At 33.1% G+C, this 23,962-nt stretch overlaps 1 protein-coding gene across 1 annotated transcript in view; it reads right to left on the reverse strand.

The window, feature by feature from the left end:
• Positions 1-23,962, reverse strand: part of LOC143085278 (uncharacterized) — a 97,820-nt gene that overhangs the window by 68,040 nt on the left and 5,818 nt on the right. The window contains exons 5-8 of the mRNA XM_076261538.1: positions 21,695-21,842; positions 12,824-12,976; positions 12,087-12,228; positions 6,779-6,885 (exon numbers count right to left, since the gene is read on the reverse strand). Of these exons, the coding sequence (XP_076117653.1) occupies positions 6,779-6,885; positions 12,087-12,228; positions 12,824-12,976; positions 21,695-21,842 (550 nt within the window). The remainder of the gene's footprint in view (positions 1-6,778; positions 6,886-12,086; positions 12,229-12,823; positions 12,977-21,694; positions 21,843-23,962) is intronic.

The raw sequence follows: 23,962 nt of genomic DNA on the forward strand, positions 1-23,962 counted from the left end.
TCCTCTGTCTTTTATCTGGCTTTTCCGTACATTTTAAAATCAATATGAAACAACTAGACTTAAAAGTTGAAATAAGTTTAGTTGGGACTGACTCTTTGAAGTCAGAACACAATTTGACCTGTTAAAGTCAGTTGACAGAAAAAAAATGTCCAATCAAAACTAGGTCTTCTTCCTTTAAGCCCCCTCTATATCTGAATCTGCTACTGTTGGGTTATTTAATTCATATTTTTTTTAAGAATCAATTTAAATTGTTTTTAAAATAATGTTTTTTAAAACCGAAAGTTCCAAATGTTAATCTAACAGAAAAAGTCATGAAAATACAGAAATATAATAAAATTTTAAGATAATTTGAAGAAATTTGATTACAAAATACATTTGAATATTAAATACTAGTATACCAAATACACTTTTTTATAGTCCACATTTTTGTGAATTTATTATTTGGTGTTTTTTATCTTGAGTTTCTTATACATTCTTAAATGCATATATGACAATCCCAAACTTAAAGTTGCAATACTTAATTAAAGTATAGTTTTTTACTGACTCCTTGAAGTCAGAACATAATGTGACTTGTTCAAGTCAGTTTTCACAACAGGATTTACCTCAATGAAATATTAAGATATCAAAAATATACCAAATCATTTTTTATATAGTTCTTATAATTGTGACTTAATTTTTGTTATTTTTTTCCCTACTTGTTTCCATACATTCTAACAATCACATCACAATCATGATAATGCCGGACTTTTCGTGAACTTTGCAAGCTTTTAGTTTTTGATGGACTCTTTTAAGTCAGGACATGATTTGACCTGTTCAAGTCAGTTTGCAGAGCAACATTTCCAATCAAAGCTAAGTGTTCTTCCTTTTAGTCTTCAGCCACCTTTTGAATCTGCCACTGTTGAGTTTATTTATTAATAAGTTTTTTAAGAAACAATTAAATCAAATGGTCATTCATTTTAGAGGATCTTGCAAGTATTTTCTGTGTCTTTTATCTGTCATTTTTATGCCCCACCTACGATAGTAGAGGGGCATTATGTTTTCTGGTCACTGCGTCCGTTCGTCCGTTCATTCGTCAGTCCGTCTGTCCCGCTTCAGGTTAAAGTTTTCGGTCAAGGTAGTTTTGGATGAAGTTATAGTCCAATCTAGAGTTTAGAGTTTTTACCCCAATTTCACGGTCCATTGAACATAGAAAATGATAGTGCGAGTGGGGCATTCCAGTACTGGGGACACCGCATTCTTGTTTTATACATAACATTAATATCATAAATGTATGCCAATGCCTGACTTAAAAATTTCCATAAATTTAGTCTTTGACTGATTTTTTAAAGTCAGAACATGAGTTGACCTGTTTGAGTCAATTTTTCCGAACATGTCCATTTGACCTGTTAAAGTCAATTTGTCTGAACATGATTTGACCTGTTCAAGTCAGATTGCAGAACAAATTTTCCATTCAAAGCTAGGTGTACATGTACTTCCTTTAAGCCCTGCTTCTGAATCTGCCATTTGTGAATTTATTTGATAAATGTTTAGAAGCAATTAAGTGAAATGGTTATTTATTTTAGGGGATCTTACATATATGTCTTATGTTCTGACGTTTCCATACTTTCATTTAATATCATATGTCAGTGCCCCACTCTAAAAATTTCAATAAATTTAGTTTTGGACTGACTGTTTAAAGTCAAAACATGATTTGACCTGTTTAAAAGAAAATGCATTTAAATATTGAGTATATATACCAAATAATGTTTTTATAGTTCTCATTGTGACTTTAGGGGACCGTATTTCCTCTGACCTATATCTGGCTTTCCCATACATTTTAAATCAATATGACAGTACTAGTCTAGACTTGTTTTGTTTTGACTGACTCTTTAAAGTCAGAACATAGTGTGACTTGTTTGAGTCAGTTTGAACAACAGTATTTACCTCAATGAAATATTAAAATAATAAATGTTTTGCTCTTGATAAATTTAGCTAAAAGTGGACGAGAATAGATCCTTTATTTTTTCCTTGGAAGATTTCAAGTTAGAAGTATTGTCATGGTACTAGTAAATGTATCCAATATTGTATTTTGTAAATCTTTTGTTATTGACAGAAAATTGTATGATACATTTCCCCTCTGGTTTTTTGTTTGTATTTTGAAATGATTGAATTTGATGAGATAAATATTATTATTTTAAGATTCTGATAAGAAGAAGGTATTATGAGCCCCACTTTTTAAACTCTTTGATTCGAAACTAGTAATCACTATATTTTTATGGAGATTGATAACAAAGTGGTACATGTGCAGAGGCGGATTTAGAGGGGGGGCCCAGGGGGCCCGGCCCCCCCCCTTTTTGGGAAAAAATTGGTTGCTTATATAGGGAATCACTGAAGCGTGACTGGAGCGGGCCCCCTCTTAGCGCAGTCAGTGGGCCCCCACTTGTGAAAGTTTCTAGATCCGCCAGTGATGTGGTAATGACTGCTTCAAGTCAGAACAAAAATGACCTCTATAAGTCAAAATGCATAAAAAAGGGACATAAATCTTATTAGAATATGAAGATATTAAGTCACAATATTTTGTGCAAAAGCTGACCTGTGGAAGTCATTTTATGATAAATTAAAGTCTGACATAAACTGACCTGTACAAGTCATATTCTGTTGAGTGCAAGAAGGGAGACAATACTTACATCAAATTATATCTGACCTATGGAAGTCATTTTATTCTGACTTGTTTATGTCAGAGCTCTGACTGTTATATGTATAATGTATTGATAGTTATTCAACTTCATACAAATTATCATTGATCTATCACAAGAAGTTCAAACTAAATTATTCAGAAAACTTAATAATTGTTGATGCCAATGATGGAGACTTCACCTGTAAAGCAACATTTATGTATCACCGTCCATGACTTTCATCGCAGGCGACAAAAAAAGCATTAGCTCAATTCAAGTCTTTTATCTACTTGTTGAAAGTAAAAATTTGTTTTATTCATTATAATGAGTATGAAGTGTCAAATATACTATTCGAAAGAAAATAGTGCATCCATTGAAAAAATCCTATTAAAGGCCTGCTTACTGTATAGATCTATAATTTCAACCTGTTGAAATCTTTTTAATGCTTCAAACATACATAGAATCCTGCACATGTATTTAATGTAAGGGTGTTGTATAATTCATTTTTTTTGTTGCTTTGAACTATTACTTTTTTATAAGCACATGTATACCTATTGTGCACTGTTAATAAGCACATGTATACCTATTGTGCACTGTTAATAAGCACATGTATACCTATTGTGCACTGTTAATAAGCACATGTATACCTATTGTGCACTGTTAATAAGCACATGTATACCTATTGTGTGTGCACTGTTAATAAGCACATGTATACCTATTGTGCACTGTTAATAAGCACATGTATGTCTATTGTGCACCATCTTGTTATCAATAATTAGTCACCAAACTTCAGGGTTTATTTTTCAAAATGTTTTAAAGAATGAAACATTTAAATGACTACATCAGTCACCTTTTTAACAAAAAATGTCAAATGTAAATAACACTACATACTTTTCATGACCTAATCATTGCTAATTTCCATATACAAAGGTTAAAATACCAATTCTCTTACTCTACATTTACGCTTTACATTTAATTTGACAAACAAAAATATTTTTTCCAATCATCCTACCACGACCTGATCGTAAGTGAAAAGAGATGCACTGTACAAAAACATAGGCCAACAGTTTGAACAATTGCCAAAAAGGAAAAAAAAAGGTTTTGATAGATCAGAACATCTGATTTTTATAAAGAATTAAACCAGATGCTCTGCAGGGCATAGCTTTATATGACCGCAGAGGTCGAACCCTGAACAGTTGGGGCAAGTATGGACACAACATTCAAGCTTGATACAGCTCTGAATTAATATTGTGATTAAAAAGTTGACACAACATAGGTCTCTGACACAGAATAAATCTGGTCTAACGAACTTAATATTATTTTTTTTTACTTTTGAGCAATACACTGTGGGTCTAATTGGGGTCTCAGCGTGAGGCGTGATTGCCAACTTTTTGTAAGCGTGACACATAAAAGACAAATTAGTGTGCCGTGAAAATGGGAAATGAAGTCTAGGGGGACACGGGAATTTACAAAAAAATGAGAATCGCTTACATACATAGTGAAAGCGGGATACAGGAATCTGACAAAACAGTAAGCGGGAACCGGGATCAGAACCCCCTAATCTAACACCCTACACTATACTGTTGAATATTAATCCCCTAAAAAAAAAATATTTGAAGAAATTTTCTTTCTTCTAATTTCTGAAATCTGAAATGGGAAAAATTGTACCCCCCACAAATTCTTATTTACACCCCCCCCCCCCCCAATTTTTTGTTCACCTCCCCCTTTCCATATTCCAAATATAATCTCAATTCAAATTTCTAATGGAGTTGGCAACAATAAATACTACATCATAAAATATCAAATGAAATACAGTCATGGTTAAAATTAATATTAATTAATAGTAACTTTTAAATTTTTTTTTACAGCTACTTGTAATCATCTCAAGACAATCATCATTTCTTAATACATAATTTTCAAGCAGTGTAAGGGAGGAAATCAAACATATATGTAACAGTATTCTTTAAATGGAATTGGATTACCTCTCTTACACTGCTTGAAAATTGTCTAAATTGTCCTTTAACCAGAAAAACCCTTCTTTTCACCCTTTTATGCCTTTAATTGCTAAATGATTTGAGCCAAAACATTTTGGTCTCTTGTGGAGAGTCGTCTCATTTTTGTCCATGCATGACATAAACATGTCAAAATCTAAAATTGCCATGTCTCACCATCCATGACTTTCATCGCAGGCGACAAAAAAAACATGAGTTTAATTCAAGTCTTTTATCTACTTGTTGAAAGTATATTTATTTTTATTCATTATAATGAGTGTGAAGTGTCGAATAGTATATTCGAAAGAAAATTGTGCATCCATTGAAAAAATCCTATTAAAGGCCTTCTTACTGTATAGATCTATAATTTCAAACTGTTAAAATCTTTTTAATGCTTCAAACATACATAGAATCATGCACATGTATTTAATGTAAGGGTGTTGTATAATTCATTTTTTTTGTTGCTTTGAACTATTACTTTTTTATAAGCACATGTATGCATACTGTGCACTGTTAATAAGCACATGTATGTCTATTGCGCATCATCTTGTTATCAATAATTAGTCACCAAACTTCAGTGTTTATTTTTAAAGAACAAAACATTTAAATGAGTACATCAGTCACCTTTTTAACAAGAAATGTCAAATGTAAATAACACTACATACTTTTCATGACCTAATTTCCATATACAAAGGTTAACATACCAATTCTCTTACTCTACATTTACGCTTTACATTTAATTTGACAAACAAAAATATTTTTTCCAATCATCCTACCATGACCTGATCGTAAGTGAAAAGATGCACTGTACAAAAACATAGGCCAAAAGTTTGAACAATTGACAAAAAGGAAAAAAAAGGTTTTGATAGATCAGGACATCTGATTTTTATAAAGAATTAAACCAGATGCTCTGCAGGGCATAGCTTTATATGACCGCAGAGGTCGAACCCTGAACAGTTGGGGCAAGTATGGACACAACATTCAAGCTTGATATAGCTCTGAATTAATATTGTGATTAAAAAGTTGACACAGCATAGGTTTCTGACACAGAATAAATCTGGTAGAACGAACTTAATATTATTTATTTGCTTTTGAGCAATACACTGTGGGTCTAATTGGGGTCTAAGCATGACGCGGGATTGCCAACTTTTTGTAAGCGTGATACGTAAAAGTCAAATTAGTGTGCCGTGAAAACGGGAAATGAAGTCTAGCGGGACACGGGAATTTACAAAAAAATGAGAATTGCTTACGTACATAGTGTAAGCGGGATATGGGAATCTGACAAAACAGTAAGCGGGATCTGGGATCAGAACCCCCTAATCTAACACCCTACACTATGCTGTTGAATATTAATCCCCTAAAAAAAGAAATTTTCATTTTACTAATTTCTGAAATCTGAAATGGGAAAAATTGTACCCCCACATATTTTCTTTACCCCCCCCCTAATTTTTTTTTCACCTCCCCCTTTCCAATATTCCAAATATAAAGTTAACTCAATTCAAATCTCTAATGGAGTTGGCAACAATGGATACTACATCATAAAATATCAAATGAAATATAGTCATTGTTAAAATTAATATTAATTAATAGTATACGTACGTAACTTTTAAAAATAAATTTACAGCTAATCATCTTTAGACAATCATCATTTCTTAATATATTATTTACAAGCAGTGTAAGGGAGGAAATCAAACATATATATATAACAGTATTCTTGAAAAGGAATTGGATTACCTCTCTTACACTGCTTTTTAATTGTCTAAATTGTCCTTTAACCAGAAAAACCCTTCTTTTCATCCTTTTTTGCTTCTAATTGCTAAATGATTTGAGCCAAAACATTTTTGTCTCTTGTTGAGAGTCGTCTCATTTTTGTCCATGCATGACATAAACATGTCAAAATCTAAAATTGCCAACTTTCATTTAAATGCATCTGAATGTTCAACTATGTTAAGGACAGAATTATATATCTACACAGGGGCAGATCCAGCCTTTTTAAAAAGGGGGGGGGGGTCCCAACCCAGGAGAAACCATTTGTCCCCATTCAAATGCATTTATCCTCCCCCCAAAAATAGGGAGTGCCAAACCCCAGACACCACCCTCGTTGATCTGCCACTACTACACTAATTTACTTACTTTGTTTATGTGCATGAGCCACAGCAGGTAAATCATCTTCAAGTATATCATTGTAACAAGATGTTCCAACTTTTTGGTTTGGTAATGCACACAAGACTATGGCTGACCTAAAACATATTAAATATATGTATGTTATTTTTTGTGTTTTATTGTTTTAATTACTTTTTAAAATTGTGTTTTAATTACTACATAGAATTGTGTTTTAATTATCATAAGTGACAGAAATTTTACCAACATGTGAAAAACATACTAGTAATATAAAAAAATGTTTTATTGACATAACTATAATAAGAGACAGGTGTTATGTATCTGAAATGTTACAATTTTCATGTTCATTGATTTATTATCATTTATATCCTTTTGTGAGAAAAATTTGTTTTCCAAAGATTTGAGTCTTAGTTAACATGATTAAAGGTCTATCATATCTTTATGCATATTCAAAGAAGAACACTATCCAACATTGTAGACAAGAATAGAATTCATGACAAAAGATTTTTTGTTGACCTTATATTGCTGATTGTTTTTCTCTGTCCAGTTTCTCTCTATCTTCTTATGTTTTTGCCCAAACACAACAGAAGTTTAACAAGAAGGTGTCCCAAGTACACGGATGCCCCACTCGCATTATCATTTTCTATGTTCAATTGACCATGAAATTGGGGTGAAAACTCTATTTGGCATTAAAATTAAAAAGATCATATCTTAAGGGAACATGTTTTCTAAGTTTCAAGTGGATTGGACTTCATCAAAAACTACCTTGACCAAAAACTTTCACCTGAAGCAGGACGAACGGACAGATGAACAGACAGACGGACGGACGAACCAACAGACTCACCCACTGTGTGGAATAAACTAAATAAGTCGTATATGTACTTTGCGTTGTGTTTACTTTGCGTATAATATTTACAATGGCGAAGCCCATACAAGGTGTAAGAAACGTCACAAACATGTGAACGTAAATACGGGAAACGTAACGTTATAACTTAGAACTATTCTCAACATACTGGGGCCCGCAAAGTGTATTTATGTACAAAACAATAGAATATTACTTTAAATGTTCATCAATAAAGAAAAGAAATTTAATTTTACACTTGCAGGAATTACTGTCTCTTCAAAACACAAAAATAGGAATTTGAATTAAACTTTAACGAGTCCACGATTTTATTCTTTCCTTTGCACGAATTGATGCCTTCCGCAAGGGCAATGTTCTTGTCGGTATTTCTTCGTTGTTTGGTTCTTCCGTATATTCATCAGATGGTGTTACTTCGTTTATTTCTAGAGGATAGAGTTTGACGATCGGACGTGAAGTTCGGCCACTGTTCGTTCTGATTATCGCCGAACGCACTAAACCATCGTTACCAGTAACAACTTCCTCCACTACTGCTGTTTTCCATTTAATTCAATGGTTACGGCACCATAAATGTGTGGAATAAACTAAATAAGTCGTATATGTACTTTGCGTTGTGTTTACTTTGCGTATAATATTTACAATGGCGAAGCCCATACAAGGTGTAAGAAACGTCACAAACATGTGAACGTAAATACGGGAAACGTAACGTTATAACTTAGAACTATTCTCAACACCCACAGACTAGAAAACATAATGCCCCTCTACTATCGTTGGTGGGGCATAAAAAATTCCCAATTTAAGGGCTATCACTCTTACCCGTATAAAGAGTGACAGTCTACTAACTATATCAGCAAATTAAAATTGGACGTGTTTGTTGATCTTGCCTTGCTGATCATTTTTGCTATTTAAAGTTTCTTTTTATCTGTTTCAAATTTTTCATATATGGCAAAACGCAAAATAACTAATTAAAATATTCATAAGAGAGCAATTATCTTTTAAATTTTCTAGATATATGGCAAAAAAGAACCAGATGCTCCGCAGGGCGCAGCTTTATTTGACTGCAGAGTTTGAACCCTAAACATTGGGGCAAGTATGGACACAACATTCAAGCTTGATACAGCTCTGAATTTGGATTGTGATTAAATAGTTGACACAACACAGGTTTCTGACACCTAATGAATGTGGTCTAAGAACTTTAACTTAAAAACTTTCAATTTTAAATTGGACATTTACCTATTATGGTCCAATATCCAAAATCTAAATACATGGTTAGATTCAGCATATCAAAGAACCCCAAGAATTCAATTTTTGATGAAATCAAATAATGTTCAATTTTAGACCCTTTAGACCTCAATGTGGACCAATTTGATAACCGGGCCCAAATATTAAAAATCTAAATACATGGTTAGATTCAGCATATTGAAAAACCCTATATATTCATTTTTTGTTGAAATCAAACAAAGTTTGATTTTTGACTCATTGGACCTTAATGTAGACCAATTTGAAAACGGGATAATACTGTGCAACTGAATAATTCTTGGTATTGCGCAAAACTGTGCAATTGAAAATTTCTTGCTATTGCGCAATATTGTGCAGTTAGATATTTCTGTCTATTGCGCAATACTGTGCAATTGAAGATTTCTTGCTATTGCACAATACAGCGCAATTGAAGATTTCTTGTTATTGCGCAATACTGTGCAATTGAAAATTTCTTGCTATTGCACAATACTGTGCAATTAAAGATTTCTTGCTATTGTGGAATATTGTGCAATTGAAAATTTCTTGCTATTGCACAATACTTAATATAATAATTTTGGACCCCAATTTGGACCAACTTGAAAACTGGGCTCATAATCAAAAATCTAAGTACATGTTTAGATTAGGCATATCAAAGAACCCCAAGAATTTAATTTTTGTTACAATCAAGCTAGTTTAATTTTGGACCCTTTGGACCTTCATGTAGACCAATTTGAAAACAGGACCAAAAATTAAGTATCTGAATACACGGTTAGATTTGGAATATCAAAGAACCCCAATGATTCATTTTTTGATGAAATCAAACAAATTTAATTTTAGAATATGTAAATGATCTAGCAACTGAAGCAGAATTTGCTGCATATAAGGGCGACATCAAAACCTTGTACAATATCACCAAAACCCTTAGTAGACGTAAAACAGCTAAGTCTAAACCAGTAAAGGATAAAGATGGAAAAGTCATAACCAATCTTAACTAGATATCATTGAGATGGGAACCATCTCTGTGGGCCCCGCTGTGAATAATGTGCATTAAAAAATTGTATCTTTACCATATATAGGACATGGGTTTGTCAACTGAAATCAAAGTGTTTGACCTTGACCTTTGACCTATGAAGTTGTAAATAAATTATGACACACCCTTTGGTGTTGGTTTATAAACATGTCAAGTATAAACTTTGAAATGATAAAGGTTCTCAAGATATAGAGCGGACACGATCTTTACCATAGGACATGGGGTTGTCAACTGAAACCAAAGTTTTTGACCTTGAACTATGCCCTAGGCAGTCGTTCATAAATTATGACACACTCTCTGGTGTTGGTTCATATACATGTCAAGTATAAACTTTGAAATCATAACGGTTCTCAAGATATAGAGCGGACACGATCTTCACCACAGGACACAGGGTTGTCAACTGAAACCAAAGTTTTTTGACCTTGACCTTTGACCTAGGAAGTTGTACATACATCATGACACGCCCTCTGGTGGTGGTTAATAAACATGTAAAGTATAAAGTATGAAATCATAATGGTTCTCTAGATATGGAGCGGACACAAAGTGTTACGGACGGACGGACGGACGGACAGACTGATCACTATAGGGGACCGCCTTTGGCGGGACCCTAATGAACAGATGGAAAGAATACTTTGTCAATGTCCTGAATAGACCAGAACCAGATCAACCAGTAATAGTAGAGCCAGCTGGGGTAGATTTGAATATAAAAATAGATAAAATCAAGAAATATGAAGTGAAAAAGGCCATCAAATCACTCAAAAATGGAAAATCTGCAGGCATAGATGAAATACCACCTGAAGTTTTCAAATCTGGAGGCAATGACATAATCGAATACATGTACAACTCCTGAATAAGATCTTGCAGGAAGAAAAGATACCAGCAGAATGGTTAAATAGTTTGTTAGTGAAGCTGCCAAAGAAAGGTGATTTAGGACTATGTGAGAATTGGAGAGGCATAACACTTCTATCAGTAGCTAGTAAAATACTGTGCAGAATTATACTCAGACAAATTAAAGATGCAATTGATCGGGTACTGAGAGATGAACAAGCAGGTTTCAGATCAAACAGAAGCTGCACTGACCGAATATCAACACTACGTACCATCATTGAACAATTGGTAGAATGGCAATCATCCCTCTACATCAACTTTGTCGATTTTGAAAGGGCATTCTATAGTGTCAACAGAGAAGGGCTGTGGCAACTGCTAAGGCACTATGACATACCAACAAAAATTGTGAACATGAGCAAGGCGTTGTATGAGGATTTCACAGTACAGGTGATACATGAATCATCATTCACCAATCCTTTCCATGTAAATACTGGTGTGAAACAAGGCTGCCTACTCTCCCCATCACTATTCTTGATAGCTATAAACTGGGTAACAAAGCAAGAACTAGACACTACACCAAGAAGTATACAGTGGAACTTCGCACAAAGACTAGAAGACCTAGATTTTGCAGATGATCTGGCTCTGTTATCTCACCGTTTGAAAGACATGAGAGACAAAACCACCGAACTCCATGAAACTGGAAAAAAACTAGGGCTAAAAATCAACATCAAGAAGACGAAAATTATGAAAGTAAAGACCAGAAAAGGAGGAACAGTGTCAATTGAAGAAGTAGATCAGTTTACTTATTTAGGAAGCATCAGGTGAAAAGTCAATTCTATATAGTAATGGACTCACCAAGTTGTATCTGTATCTGTCGGGCGCCCTGCTCGAACTCGAAATACATCATAAAAGTTTTATAATATAATATGACATACATAGTCATGGCTAAATTTAATATTAATTAATAGTTACTGCTAAAAATAAATTGCCAGCTAATCACCTCAAGACAATCATCATTTCTTAATACATAATTTACAAGCAGCGTAAGGGAGGTAATCAAACATTACTCTTTAAATAGATTTGGATAACCTCCCTTACACTGCTTTTAAATTGTCTCAATTGTCCTTTAACTAGAAAAACCCTTGATTTTCCCTTTTTTTGCCCCTACTTTCTAAATGGTTTGAGCCATAACCACCCCAACTTGTGTTAAAATTTTATTGATTTCTATTCACTTATACTAAATTTATTATTAGGAAATCAATGGTCTTAAGACAACGCTGAGGACAACGACGACATGATAGCAATATACAACCAAATTTTTTTTTGAATTTTTGCGGTCATCTAAAAATGTCTTGATCCCCTACCTGTGGTCAGTAAACCATATGTTTCCTTTTAAATCAAACTGCATAACAAATTCATCGTCTTTGGCATAAAGTGTGGGTACTTCATTTATAATTCCAAGCTTGCTAGGTTGTCCCACTGCAATTAACCACCTGTTATCAATAACTGAAAAATAAATAATATAAATTTAACTTATAAACAACGACAGCGTACTGTAAATTAAAAATTATGTGCATTTATAATTGTGATTCTTTAAGAATGGACAAAGGAGTAAGTTCAAATATAGTATGAAGATGTCAGAATGTGAGTTCATATTATTGCGAAGCTCATCAATTTTCACTTTTTGCAATAATGAAATCCTTGAAATACTTTCAGAAATTACAGTATACATTTCCGTATGAATGATTTTAGTAAATTTTGGGGCCCTTTATAGCTTGCTGTTCCGTTTGAGCCTATAGCTAGGCTTCATGTTGAAGACCGTACCTTGACCTATAATGGTTTACTTTTATAAATTGTGACTTGGATGGAGAGTTGTATTATTGGCACTCATACCACATCTTCCTATATCTATTTTCTATATATAGTTGACATAGATTGCTTTCTAACTTTAACTTTTTAACCAAAATTAATGTCATTCAGTTAAGCACTACAAGTGAATAGTGACATACATATTTCCTTGAAGCCACAAACGTGAGACAGAGTGCATGCAATATCAAAAACAACTTCTTTTACCTTGATATTGTAAAGATACAATACTAACCTCCAGATTCTGAGCAATCATTTCCATACGTCTTATTGACCTTCATTTGGCCTTTGAAATGAACCATCTCATATTGTTTTTCTGTTTCATTTTTGTCCAATGATTTCAACATTCTTACATAAAAAGATCTCTTACTAGAAACTGATGAATTAACTGAAATATCAATAGACAATCTATATCATTTATAACTAGATATCATTGAGATGGGAGCCATCTCTGTGGGCCCCGCTGTGAATAATGTGCATTAAAAAATTGTATCTTTACCATAGGACATGGGTTTGTCAACTGAAATCAAAGTTTTTGACCTTGACCTTTGACCTATGAAGTTGTAAATAAATTATGACACACCCTTTGGTGTTGGTTTATAAACATGTCAAGTATAAACTTTGAAATCATAACGGTTCTCAAGATATAGAGCGGACACGATCTTCACCACAGGACACAGGGTTGTCAACTGAAACCAAAGTTTTTGACCTTGAACTTTGCCCTAGGCAGTCGTTCATAAATTATGACACACCCTCTGGCGTTGGTTCATATACATGTCAAGTATAAACTTTGAAATCATAACGGTTCTCAAGATATAAAGCGGACACGCTCTTCACCACAGGACATGGGGTTGTCAACTGAAACCAAAGTTTTTGACCTTGAACTTTGCCCTAGGCAGTCGTTTATAAATTATGACACACCCTCTGGTGTTGGTTCATATACATGTCAAGTATAAACTTTGAAATCATAACGGTTCTCAAGATATAGAGCGGACACGATCTTCACCACAGGACACAGGGTTGTCAACTGAAACCAAAGTTTTTTGACCTTGACCTTTGACCTAGGAAGTAGTACATACATCATGACACGCCCTCTGGTGGTGGTTAATAAACATGTAAAGTATAAAGTATGAAATCATAATGGTTCTCTAGATATGGAGCGGACACAAAGTGTTACGGACGGACGGACGGACGGACGGACGGACGGACGGACGGACAGACGGACGGACGGACAGACGGACGGACGGACAGACTGATCACTATAGGGCGACCCGACTTTGGCGGGGCCCTAATAAGTGGAAGATCACAAACCCTTTTATCGATAAAATTCCTATATAATTTTTTAGATTTCCCCACGTAAATTGACAATAAAAATTAACTAGAGGCTCTTAAGAGCATGTGTCACTCACCTTGGTCTATGTGCATATTAAACAAAGGACACAGATGGATTCATGACAAAATTGTGTTTTGGAGTTGGTGTAGTGTTTGTAGATCTTGCTTTACTACTGAAATTCTTGCTACTTGCAATTTACTCTATCTACAATGAACTTGGCCCTTTAATTGCAGAGGAAAATTTTTTGTAAAAATTTACAAAAATTTACCAAATTAAAGAAAATTGTTAAAAATTTACTATAAAGGGCAATAACTCCTTAAGGTGTCAACTGACCTTTCTTTGCTTAACATTATTGCTGTTTACAGTTAATCTCTATCTATAATAATATTTAAGATAATAACCAACCAGATGCTCCTTAAGATAATAACCAAAAACGGCAAAAATTCCTTAAAAATTACCAATTAGGGGCAGCAACCCAACAACCAGTTGTCCAATGCATCTGAAAATTTCAGGGCAGATAGATATTTACTTGATAAACAATTTAACCTGTTGTCAGATTTACTCTAAATACTTTGGTTTCAGAGTTATAAGCCAAAATCTACATTTTACCCACATGTTCTATTTTTAGTCATGGTGGCCATCTTGGTTGGTTGGCTGGGTCACCGGACACATTTTTCAAACTAGATACCCTAATAATGATTGTGGCTTAGTTTAGTTAAATTTGGCCCAGTAGTTTCAGAGGAGAAATTTTTGTAAAAGATTACAAAAATTTATGAAAAATTGGTAAAAAATTACTATAAAGGGCAATTACTCCTTAAGGGGTCAAATAACCATTTTGGCCATGTTGACTTATTTGTAGATTTTACTTTGCTGAACGTTATTGCTGTTTACAGTTTATCTCTATCTATAATAATATTTAAGATAATAACCAACCAGATGCTCCTTAGGGCGCAGCTTTATACAATCGCAGAGTTCGAACCCTGAACATTGGGGCAAGTATAGACACAACATTCAAGCTTGATACAGCTCTGAATTTAGATTTTGATTAAATAGTTGACACAACACAGGTTTCTGACACATAATGAATGTGGTCTAAGAACTTAAACTTAAAAACTTTAAATTTTAAATTGGACATTACCTATTATGGTCCAATATCCAAAATCTAAATACATGGTTCGATTCAGCATATCAAAGAACCCCAAGAATTAAATTTTTGATGAAATCAAATAAAGTTCAATTTTGGACCCTTTAAACCTCAATGTGGACCAATCTGATAACCGGGCCCAAACATCAAAAATCTAAATACATAGTTAGATTAAGCATATATCAAAGAACCCAATATATACAATTTTTGTTGAAATCAAACAAAGTTTAATTTTGGACCACGATTTGGACCAACTTGAAAAATGGGCCCATAATAAAAATTATAAGTACATGTTTCGATTCAGCATATCAAAGAACCCCAAGGATTCAATTTTTGTTGAAATCAAACAAAGTTTAATTTTGTACCACAATTTGGACCAACTTGAAAACTGGGCCCATAATAAAAAGTCTAAGTACATGTTTTGATTCAGCACATCAAAAAACCCCAAGAATTCAATTTTTGTTGAAATCAAACAAATTTTAATTTTGGACCCCAATTTGGACCAATTTGAAAACTGGGCCAATAATAAAAAATCTAAGTACATGTTTAGATTCAGCATATCAAAGAACCCCAAGAATTCAATTTTTGTTAAAATCAAACTTAGTTTAATTTTTGACCCTTTGGACCTTAATGTAGACTAATTTGAAAATGGGACCAAAAATTAAGAATCTACATACAGAGTTAGATTCGGAATATCAAAGAACCCCAATTATTCATTTTTTTTTATCAATAACTTTTCCACTAAACAGAATAAATCACCTGTTGGCCAAACCAACTTTTCTTTATTTTTGCTAACATTAAGTTTTCAAATTATAGATACTAGTCTTCTCTTAAGGTTGGGAAGCCAAATGCTGACCTCTAAAGGTCTTTGGTATTATCTAATACTTAATGATATACATGATATATACCCTACAGTACTTTTTAATCATTTCATAGAGTGACTAATGGTTGTCGTTTGTTGCTGTATATCATATTTGTTTTTTATTTATTATTTTGAACATAAATTAGCTTGTTAGTTTCCTTGGTTTTAATTGTATCACATAAAGTTGTCATTTAGGTGTGTGCCTTTTTAAGCTTGCTGTGCAGTATGTTTTTTTTTATTGTTATAGGACATAGGGTGATGACCTATAGTTCATATTTTCTGTGTCATTTGTTCTCTGGTGGAGAGTTGTCTCATTGGCAATTGTCTCTTATTTGGGCCCTTTTTTGGCCCCTTATTTCTAAACTGTTGGGACCAAAACTCCAAAAATCAATCCCAACCTTCCTTTAGTGGTCATAAACCTTGTATCAAAATTTCATAGATTTACTAAAGTTATAGTGTGAAAACCAAGAAAATGCCAATGTGATACCAATATACGACCAAAAAATTTTCAATTTATGCGGTCGTATAAAAACTTCAAAATTTTCTTAAAATTACCAATTCAGAGGCAGCAACCCAACAACCGTTTTTTTTATTCATCTGAAATTTCAGGGTAGATAGATCTTGTCCTAAAAAACAATTTTACCCATGTCAGATTTGCTCTAAATACTTTGGTTTCAGAGTTATAAGCCAAAATCTACATTTTACCCCTATGTTCTATTTTTAGCCATGGCGGCCATCTTTGTTGGTTTGCCGAGTCAACAGACACATTTTTAAACTTAAGATACCCCAGTGATGATTGTGGCCAAGTTTGGTTTCAGAGGAGAAGGTTTTAGTAAAAGTTAACGAGGACGGACGACGACGACGGACAACGGATGCCAAATGTTGAGAAAAGCTCACTTGGCCTTTTAGGCCAGGTGAGGTAAAAAATAAAATTAAAATAAAATGCTTCACTGAGCACAGCCTGATACAACTGCAGAGGTCCAACCCTTATCAGTTGGGGCATGTTTAGACACGATATTCAAGCTTGAGACTGTCTGAATTTGGATTATGATCAAAATTTTTACATAAATGTAGGTTTCTGACACAAAATAAGTGTGGTCAAAGATCTTAAAAATCTATTGAACAATTGGAGATTTCTTCTGGAATTTCTTCAAAAATTCTGAAGGATAAAAAAATATGACCCCCCAAAAGGAATTGGGGAAAAAAATCCCCCTCCAAATCTTTTTACCCCCCCCCCTTCCCCCCTTTTGAGTAATTACCCCAAACTCAATCCCAGCTGCCTTCCCTTGGAGGTATGAGATCCATCCACTTAAACACAAGTTAATGTCTGGAAACTAAGAAAAATCTTGTATTTGGCCCCTTTTTCTGTTCCTAATTCCTGCATGTTTGAGGCATTTACCCCCATACTCAATCCTAGCCTTCCCTTTGGGATATGGAACCTTGTGGTAAAATTTCAGAGAGATCCATACACTAAAACACAAATTATTGTCCAGAAACTACAAAAATGGTTGTTTTTGGCCCCTTTGTGGCCCCCTAATTCCTATACTGTTGGTACCATAACCCCTAAAATCAGTCCAAATCTTTCTTTTGTGGTATTGAACCTCCTTGTTAAATCATAGAGTTCCATACACTTCAACTAAAGTTATTGTGGGGAAACCAAATGTGTCTTTACAGACGATGCACACCACAACATAATAGCATTATACGAACCCCAAAATATAATTTGTGGTCGTATAAACCCTATTTGAAAATAGAACAAATTTCAATCATTATATAATTTTTATTATAGTACAATACACTACAAAAGTCAAAAAGTCTGAAAAGACCATGCAGTTTTTGTCTGAATTTGCCTGAATTTTTACTCGACATTCTCAATTAGCCTGAATAATTTTAAAACATTCTTGACATAGTATGAATTTTTCTAATAAGGTTCTTGATTTTTCTTGACAAGTGTCTTGACAGTATGAACATTGTCTTTAAATTTCTAGACACTTCCTGTATCATCTGATAAGAGTCTGGATTAGTCTCGACCAATTCTAGACTGTCTTAAATTTGTCTCGATATGTCTTGACATATTCTTGACATTCTTAATAATGTCTGAATATGTCTTGACATATTCTTGACATTCTAAATAATGTCTGAATATGTCTCGACACATTCTTGACAGTCTTAAATATGTCTTGACACTATCTCAACAGTATAATAAAATTCCGCCTGAAATGTGAACAGACTTATTTTTCCTGGAGTAGATACATGAGATAATAATTAATTTTTAATCTTTGGGAATTATTCAATTTGTTTTTATGTTAAAATAATTAACTTCATAATTTTGATGAAGAAAATTCATTTTAATTAAATTTTTCATCATCGAAATGATGATTTTCAATTTCATCTATCAACAAACTTTTTAAACTGTATTGGCATGGTCAGTCAACTGATAAGTTGTATGGCTGATTACAGGTAAGTCAGTAATTTCTATTTGACAGTTGCGTGTACTCTGGGGTGTGGAATACCTTAATTTTATGGGGAACATCCTGTCCATGTGTATTCCAACAGGTGACATTACACAAATTGTTCTTTTATTAAATGAATGATTTGTATATCATCATAATTTGCTAAACCACATTTTGGTTCAATAATTATTTACCATATAAACATTGAGTAATGTTTGATGAAATATGTCTACAGTATGATTGGTTTTAATCATTTAATTTATAAGATTTAGGAATCAAAATTTGTAATTATTTAAAAACCCACATTTGAATTATTTCATACTTTAGATTTCATAGCCATATTTGCATTTGTAAAAATATTTATATATCCAAATTTTTTTTGTTGTAAGAAGTGTAACTTGAAACAACAGTATATCATATAAAGAGAAATAAAGATAAAGTTATATCATGTATATTGGTTATGATTTGTAGAGCTCAGAACTGTCAAGTAAATTTAAGACACAATTTAAAATGTTCAGAATATGTCAAGCTCTACTGAGAAAAAATAAGAATGTCAAGAATATGTCGAGAAACTTCAAGACGGTATTCAAATGTCAAGAATTTATCAAGAAATTTTAATTAAGGAATGACTGTAATATTTTTTTCTGTCTATGAAGAAATAACATAAAAAATTTGGTGCACACTGAATAACACGTGTAGCGGGTTATTTAACAGTGTGCACCATATTTTTTATGTTATTTCGAATAGACAAAAAAATATTACAGTCATTTCTTATAATTTAATTCTAAATTCAATTTTAAACCGTAGAAAACCATGAAAAAACGTTGATGACGTCACGGTCACATGACTAAATTATGTCTATGGGCTCATAACAAAATAACGTCAGGCAATCAGAAGACGCGTTACATCCAAAATTAAATTATGACAATATGTCGAGAATATGTCGAGTAAATTTAATACAAATTTAATATAAATGAGAATTTGTCAAGAAAAATTAAGACACAAGTCATACTTTTTTAGAATGTCGAGTAAAAGTTCATGCAAATTAAGACAAAAACTGGTCTTTTCAGACTTTTAGACTTTTGTAGTGATAGATTATCAATAACTTTTCCACTAAACAGAATAAATCACCTGTTGGCCAAACCAACTTTTCTTAATGTTTGCTTACATTAAGTTTTTCAAATTATAGATACTAGTCTTCTCTTAAGGTTGGGAAGCCAAATGCTGACCTCTAAAGGTCTTTGGTATTATCTAATACTTAATGATATACATGATATATACCCTACAGTACTTTTTAATCATTTCATAGAGTGACTAATGGTTGTCGTTTGTTGCTGTATATCATATTTGTTTTTTATTTATTATTTTGAACATAAGGCCAATTAAAATTAATTGATAGATTTTCATCCCCGCCCGCCCCTCTGAAATCTTTCCGCCCCGATTTTTTTTATTTTTGAAAAAAAAAAAAAAACGATTTCTGGATTTTGTTCATTTCCGTTACCGGTAACCGTCGATGATTTTATTTCATGTAAAACTTCCTTTCTCAAATTTCGGTTTTCGTATTTCTCGTATTCTTACTGAATGATTAAGTCGATATATTCTGCTGATCTATGGTGACAACATCATTTCCCGAGAATAGAGATTGATTACGAGAAGGGCGTGAAATATTCGGGTTACAAGTAATACGACGTGTCCAAGAACGCAAATCGCCGTACGGTCACAAATGACACAAATTTTGTGAGTAAAACACCTTGGATTTATTTTATTTATGCAATGACTTTGTGTCAAGAAATCTGGCCTGTGAATGAAACCCAAAAGCGTTAGAATCGTGGAACACATTTGACTTGAATAAAGAAATTAACACAAGCATGAACTTTTTAGATTGTTGACCGTATAATTATATATTGAGTTAAAAAAAATCGACAAACATACGCATTTTTAATTTATTAATTATAGCAAGGTCTTAGATTTAGATTTAGCCTTAATTTCGTTTTTTGTAGAAATAGAGAAAACAACCTCTGTCCAATACCCATGATAGAGTCATTAAACAACTTTATGTTCTACATTGTAATTGTATTTGCATCTTGATGATATTAAGGACCAACCCTATTATTTAAAAAACTGTTTGAGTTTTCATTTTATGCTGTACTTTTCGTACTTTTGTTGAATACCAATGCATTTACTTCATTTTATAAGAACAACAAAACATTGCTTAGAAAGCAAAATACATTTGATGTAGGTAATCCAACTGAAGAGAGCATTTCTCCACATTTCTGCTGTTTACTATAAATTAGGTTTCTAAAGCGGCAATTACATGTAGCACAGTTGTTGCCAATCAGAGATATATATTTATGAATTTGAAAAAAGCGGCACCAGCATATGGAGTATATGTGTCTCAATTGATACGTTACTTTAGAGATAGCTCAAAGTACATTGGTTTTGTTGAACGAGGAATACTGCTTTCTCAAAAGTTGCTAAGACAGGGATATGAATCAATCAAATTAAGGTCATCACTCAAGAAATTTTATGGTCGCCATCATGACAAAAGTGTGTCAGAAATCATATCTCAGTGATATTCTTCCCCAGTCATAACAACCTTTCATCATTACCGAACTGAACATAGAAATAACATGACGGGTGCCGTATACGGTGCTTACCCTTCTGGAGCACCTGATTTCACTCCTGGTTTTTAGTGGAGTTCGTGTTGTTTCCTACTTATTATTTGTAACTGTTGATGTAAATGTCTTTTGGTTTTATAAGTCTTTGGTTACTCCTTGGTTTTGATTGTTATTGTCTTTTACACGATACCATATGGATGTATTATATATGCTTATTCGATTACACTTGCATATATGAATAACACATGACAAGAAGGTTTCATATGAAATAAAATTTAAAAAATAAAATCCTCCCACCCGCCCCATTTTTTTCAAAAATTTGGATGAAAATCTACTAATTAATTTTAGTTGGCCTAAATTAGCTTGTTAGTTTCCTCGTTTTAATTGTATCACATAAAGTTGTCATTTAGGTGTGTGCCTTTTTAACCTTGCTATGCAGTATGTTGTTATTATTATAGGTCATAGGGTGATGACCTATAGTTCATATTTTCTGTGTCATTTGTTCTGTATGTTGTTATTATTATAGGACATAGGGTGATGACCTATGGTTCATATTTTCTGTGTCATTTGTTCTCTGGTGGAGAGTTGTCTCATTGACAATCATATCATGCATATCTGAGACATCTCCTAATTTCAGTATTGATTGTTGAAGTTAAGCTTATACCTGAAATGTTTAGAATATAGGAGAATACTTACATCCTGTATATAGATTTCCATTTGGTTTCATAAGGGAATCGTTCATGGTATGACCTAAATCCATATTTGGATCATTGAGCTGCTTTCTAAATAATTCGAGGTCATCAGGGTGGACAAATTTACTCAGGTCAGATCCAACCATATCAACCTATAGTATAATAAAGTTTTACACAGTAAAGATTTCAGTATTTAAAACATTTTAGAGATGTAAAGACCACAGGCTTTCTTGATTTCTTTTGTTATCTCTAAAAAGATATAAGAAGATTTGGTATGAGTGCTAATGAGACATCTCTCCATTCAAGTCACAATTTGCAAAAGTACAGGCCAAAATACAGTCTTCAACACGGACCCTTTGCTCACACCGAACAGCAAATAATAAAGTTCACTGCATGGTAGGTCATTATTGTCCTTACTAGTTGATACTGGGAAATAACACTGGATTATAAATCACTAAAAAAAAGTTGCAGCAAAAAGAGGTACAGAAAAAAGTCACTTCAAATAATCACAGAAAAAACCTGCCCCTGGAAATTAAGTCACAAATTTTTATACAAATAATGAAATGAAATAATTGAAAATGAATTTAACTTTTATCATTTTCTTTGTTTTTTATACATTGTTATTAGTTGGAAAATTTATTAAAATGGTTAAAAACTTTTTTATTGTTTATTTTTGCTCTCTTCATACAATTTAACAGTCGGAAAGCAAGCCCTTAGAAACGACCTTAAGTACATGTTTAGATTCAGCTTATCTGAGAACCCCAAGAATTCAATTTTTGTTAAAATCAAACTAAGTTTAATTTTGGACCCTTTGGACTTTAATGTAGATCAATTTGAAAACGGGACCAAAAATTAAGAATCTACAAACACAGTTAGATTCGGCATATCAAAGAACCCCAATTATTCAATTTTTGATGAAATCAAACAAAGTTTAATTTTGGACCCTTTGGGCCCCTTATTCCTAAACTGTTGGGACCAAAACTCCCAAAATCAATCCCAACCTTCCTTTTATGGTCATAAACCTTGTGTTTAAATTTCATAGATTTCTATTTACTTATACTAAAGTTATGGTGCGATAACCAAGAAAAATGCTTATTTGGGTCCCTTTTTGGTCCCTTATTCCTAAACTATTTGGATCTTAACTCCCAAAATCAGTACCAACCTTCCTTTTGTGGTCATAAACCTTGTGTGAAAATTTCATTGATTTCTATTCTCTTAAACTAAAGTTATTGTGCGAAAACCAAGAATAATGCTTATTTGGGCCCTTTTTTTGCCCCTAATTCCTAAACTGTTAGAACCAAAACTCCCAAAATCAATCCCAACCTTCCTTTTGTGGTCATAAACCTTGTGTTAAAATTTCATAGATTTCTATTTTCTAAAACTAAAGTTATAGTGTGAAAACCAAGAAAATGCTTATTTGGGCCCTTTTTGGCCCATTATTCCTAAAATGTTGGGACCAAAACTCCCAAAATCAATCCCAACCTTCCTTTTGTGGTCATAAACCTTGTGTTGAAATTTCATAGATTTCTATTCACTCTTACTAAAGTTAGAGTGCGAAAACTAAAAGTATTCGGACGACAACGACGACTACGACGCAGATGACGACGACAACGTGATCCCAATATACAACCAAAAATTTTTTCATTTTTTGCAGTCGTATAAAAAATGAGCGAGTGAGAGATTTAATTTTAATTAGATTGTTTTATTTCAAATAATGAAGAATTTACATTCAGAATACTTTCACTATTTATAATCTCTTTGAAGGCCAACTAAAATTAATTAGTAGATTTTCATCCAAAGTTTTGAAAAAAATGGGGCGGGTTCATAAAACTGCATGAAACATCTTCTTTTTTTATAGATCTTACCTGGTGTAATCCCAATATTTGTTTACTGATGATAAAACACACAAATTTAATCCTCGTGCAATCCTAATATTTGGTTTATTGATGAAGTCACACATTAATCTTACCTGGTGTAATTCTAATATTTTGTTTATTGATGATGACACACACAAATCTTACCTGGTGTAATTCTAATATTTGTTTATTGATGATGACACACACAAATCTTACCTGGTGTAGTCCTAATATTTGGTTATTGATGATGACACACACAAATCTTACCTGGTGTAGTCCTAATATTTGGTTATTGATGATGACACACACAAATCTTACCTGGTGTAGTCCTAATATTTTGGTTATTGATGATGACACACACAAATCTTACCTGGTGAAGTCCTAATATTTTGGTTATTGATGATGACACACACAAA

Source organism: Mytilus galloprovincialis, chromosome 8, assembly GCF_965363235.1.
Source record: "Mytilus galloprovincialis chromosome 8, xbMytGall1.hap1.1, whole genome shotgun sequence".
Classification (NCBI taxonomy): Eukaryota; Metazoa; Mollusca; class Bivalvia; order Mytilida; family Mytilidae; genus Mytilus; species Mytilus galloprovincialis.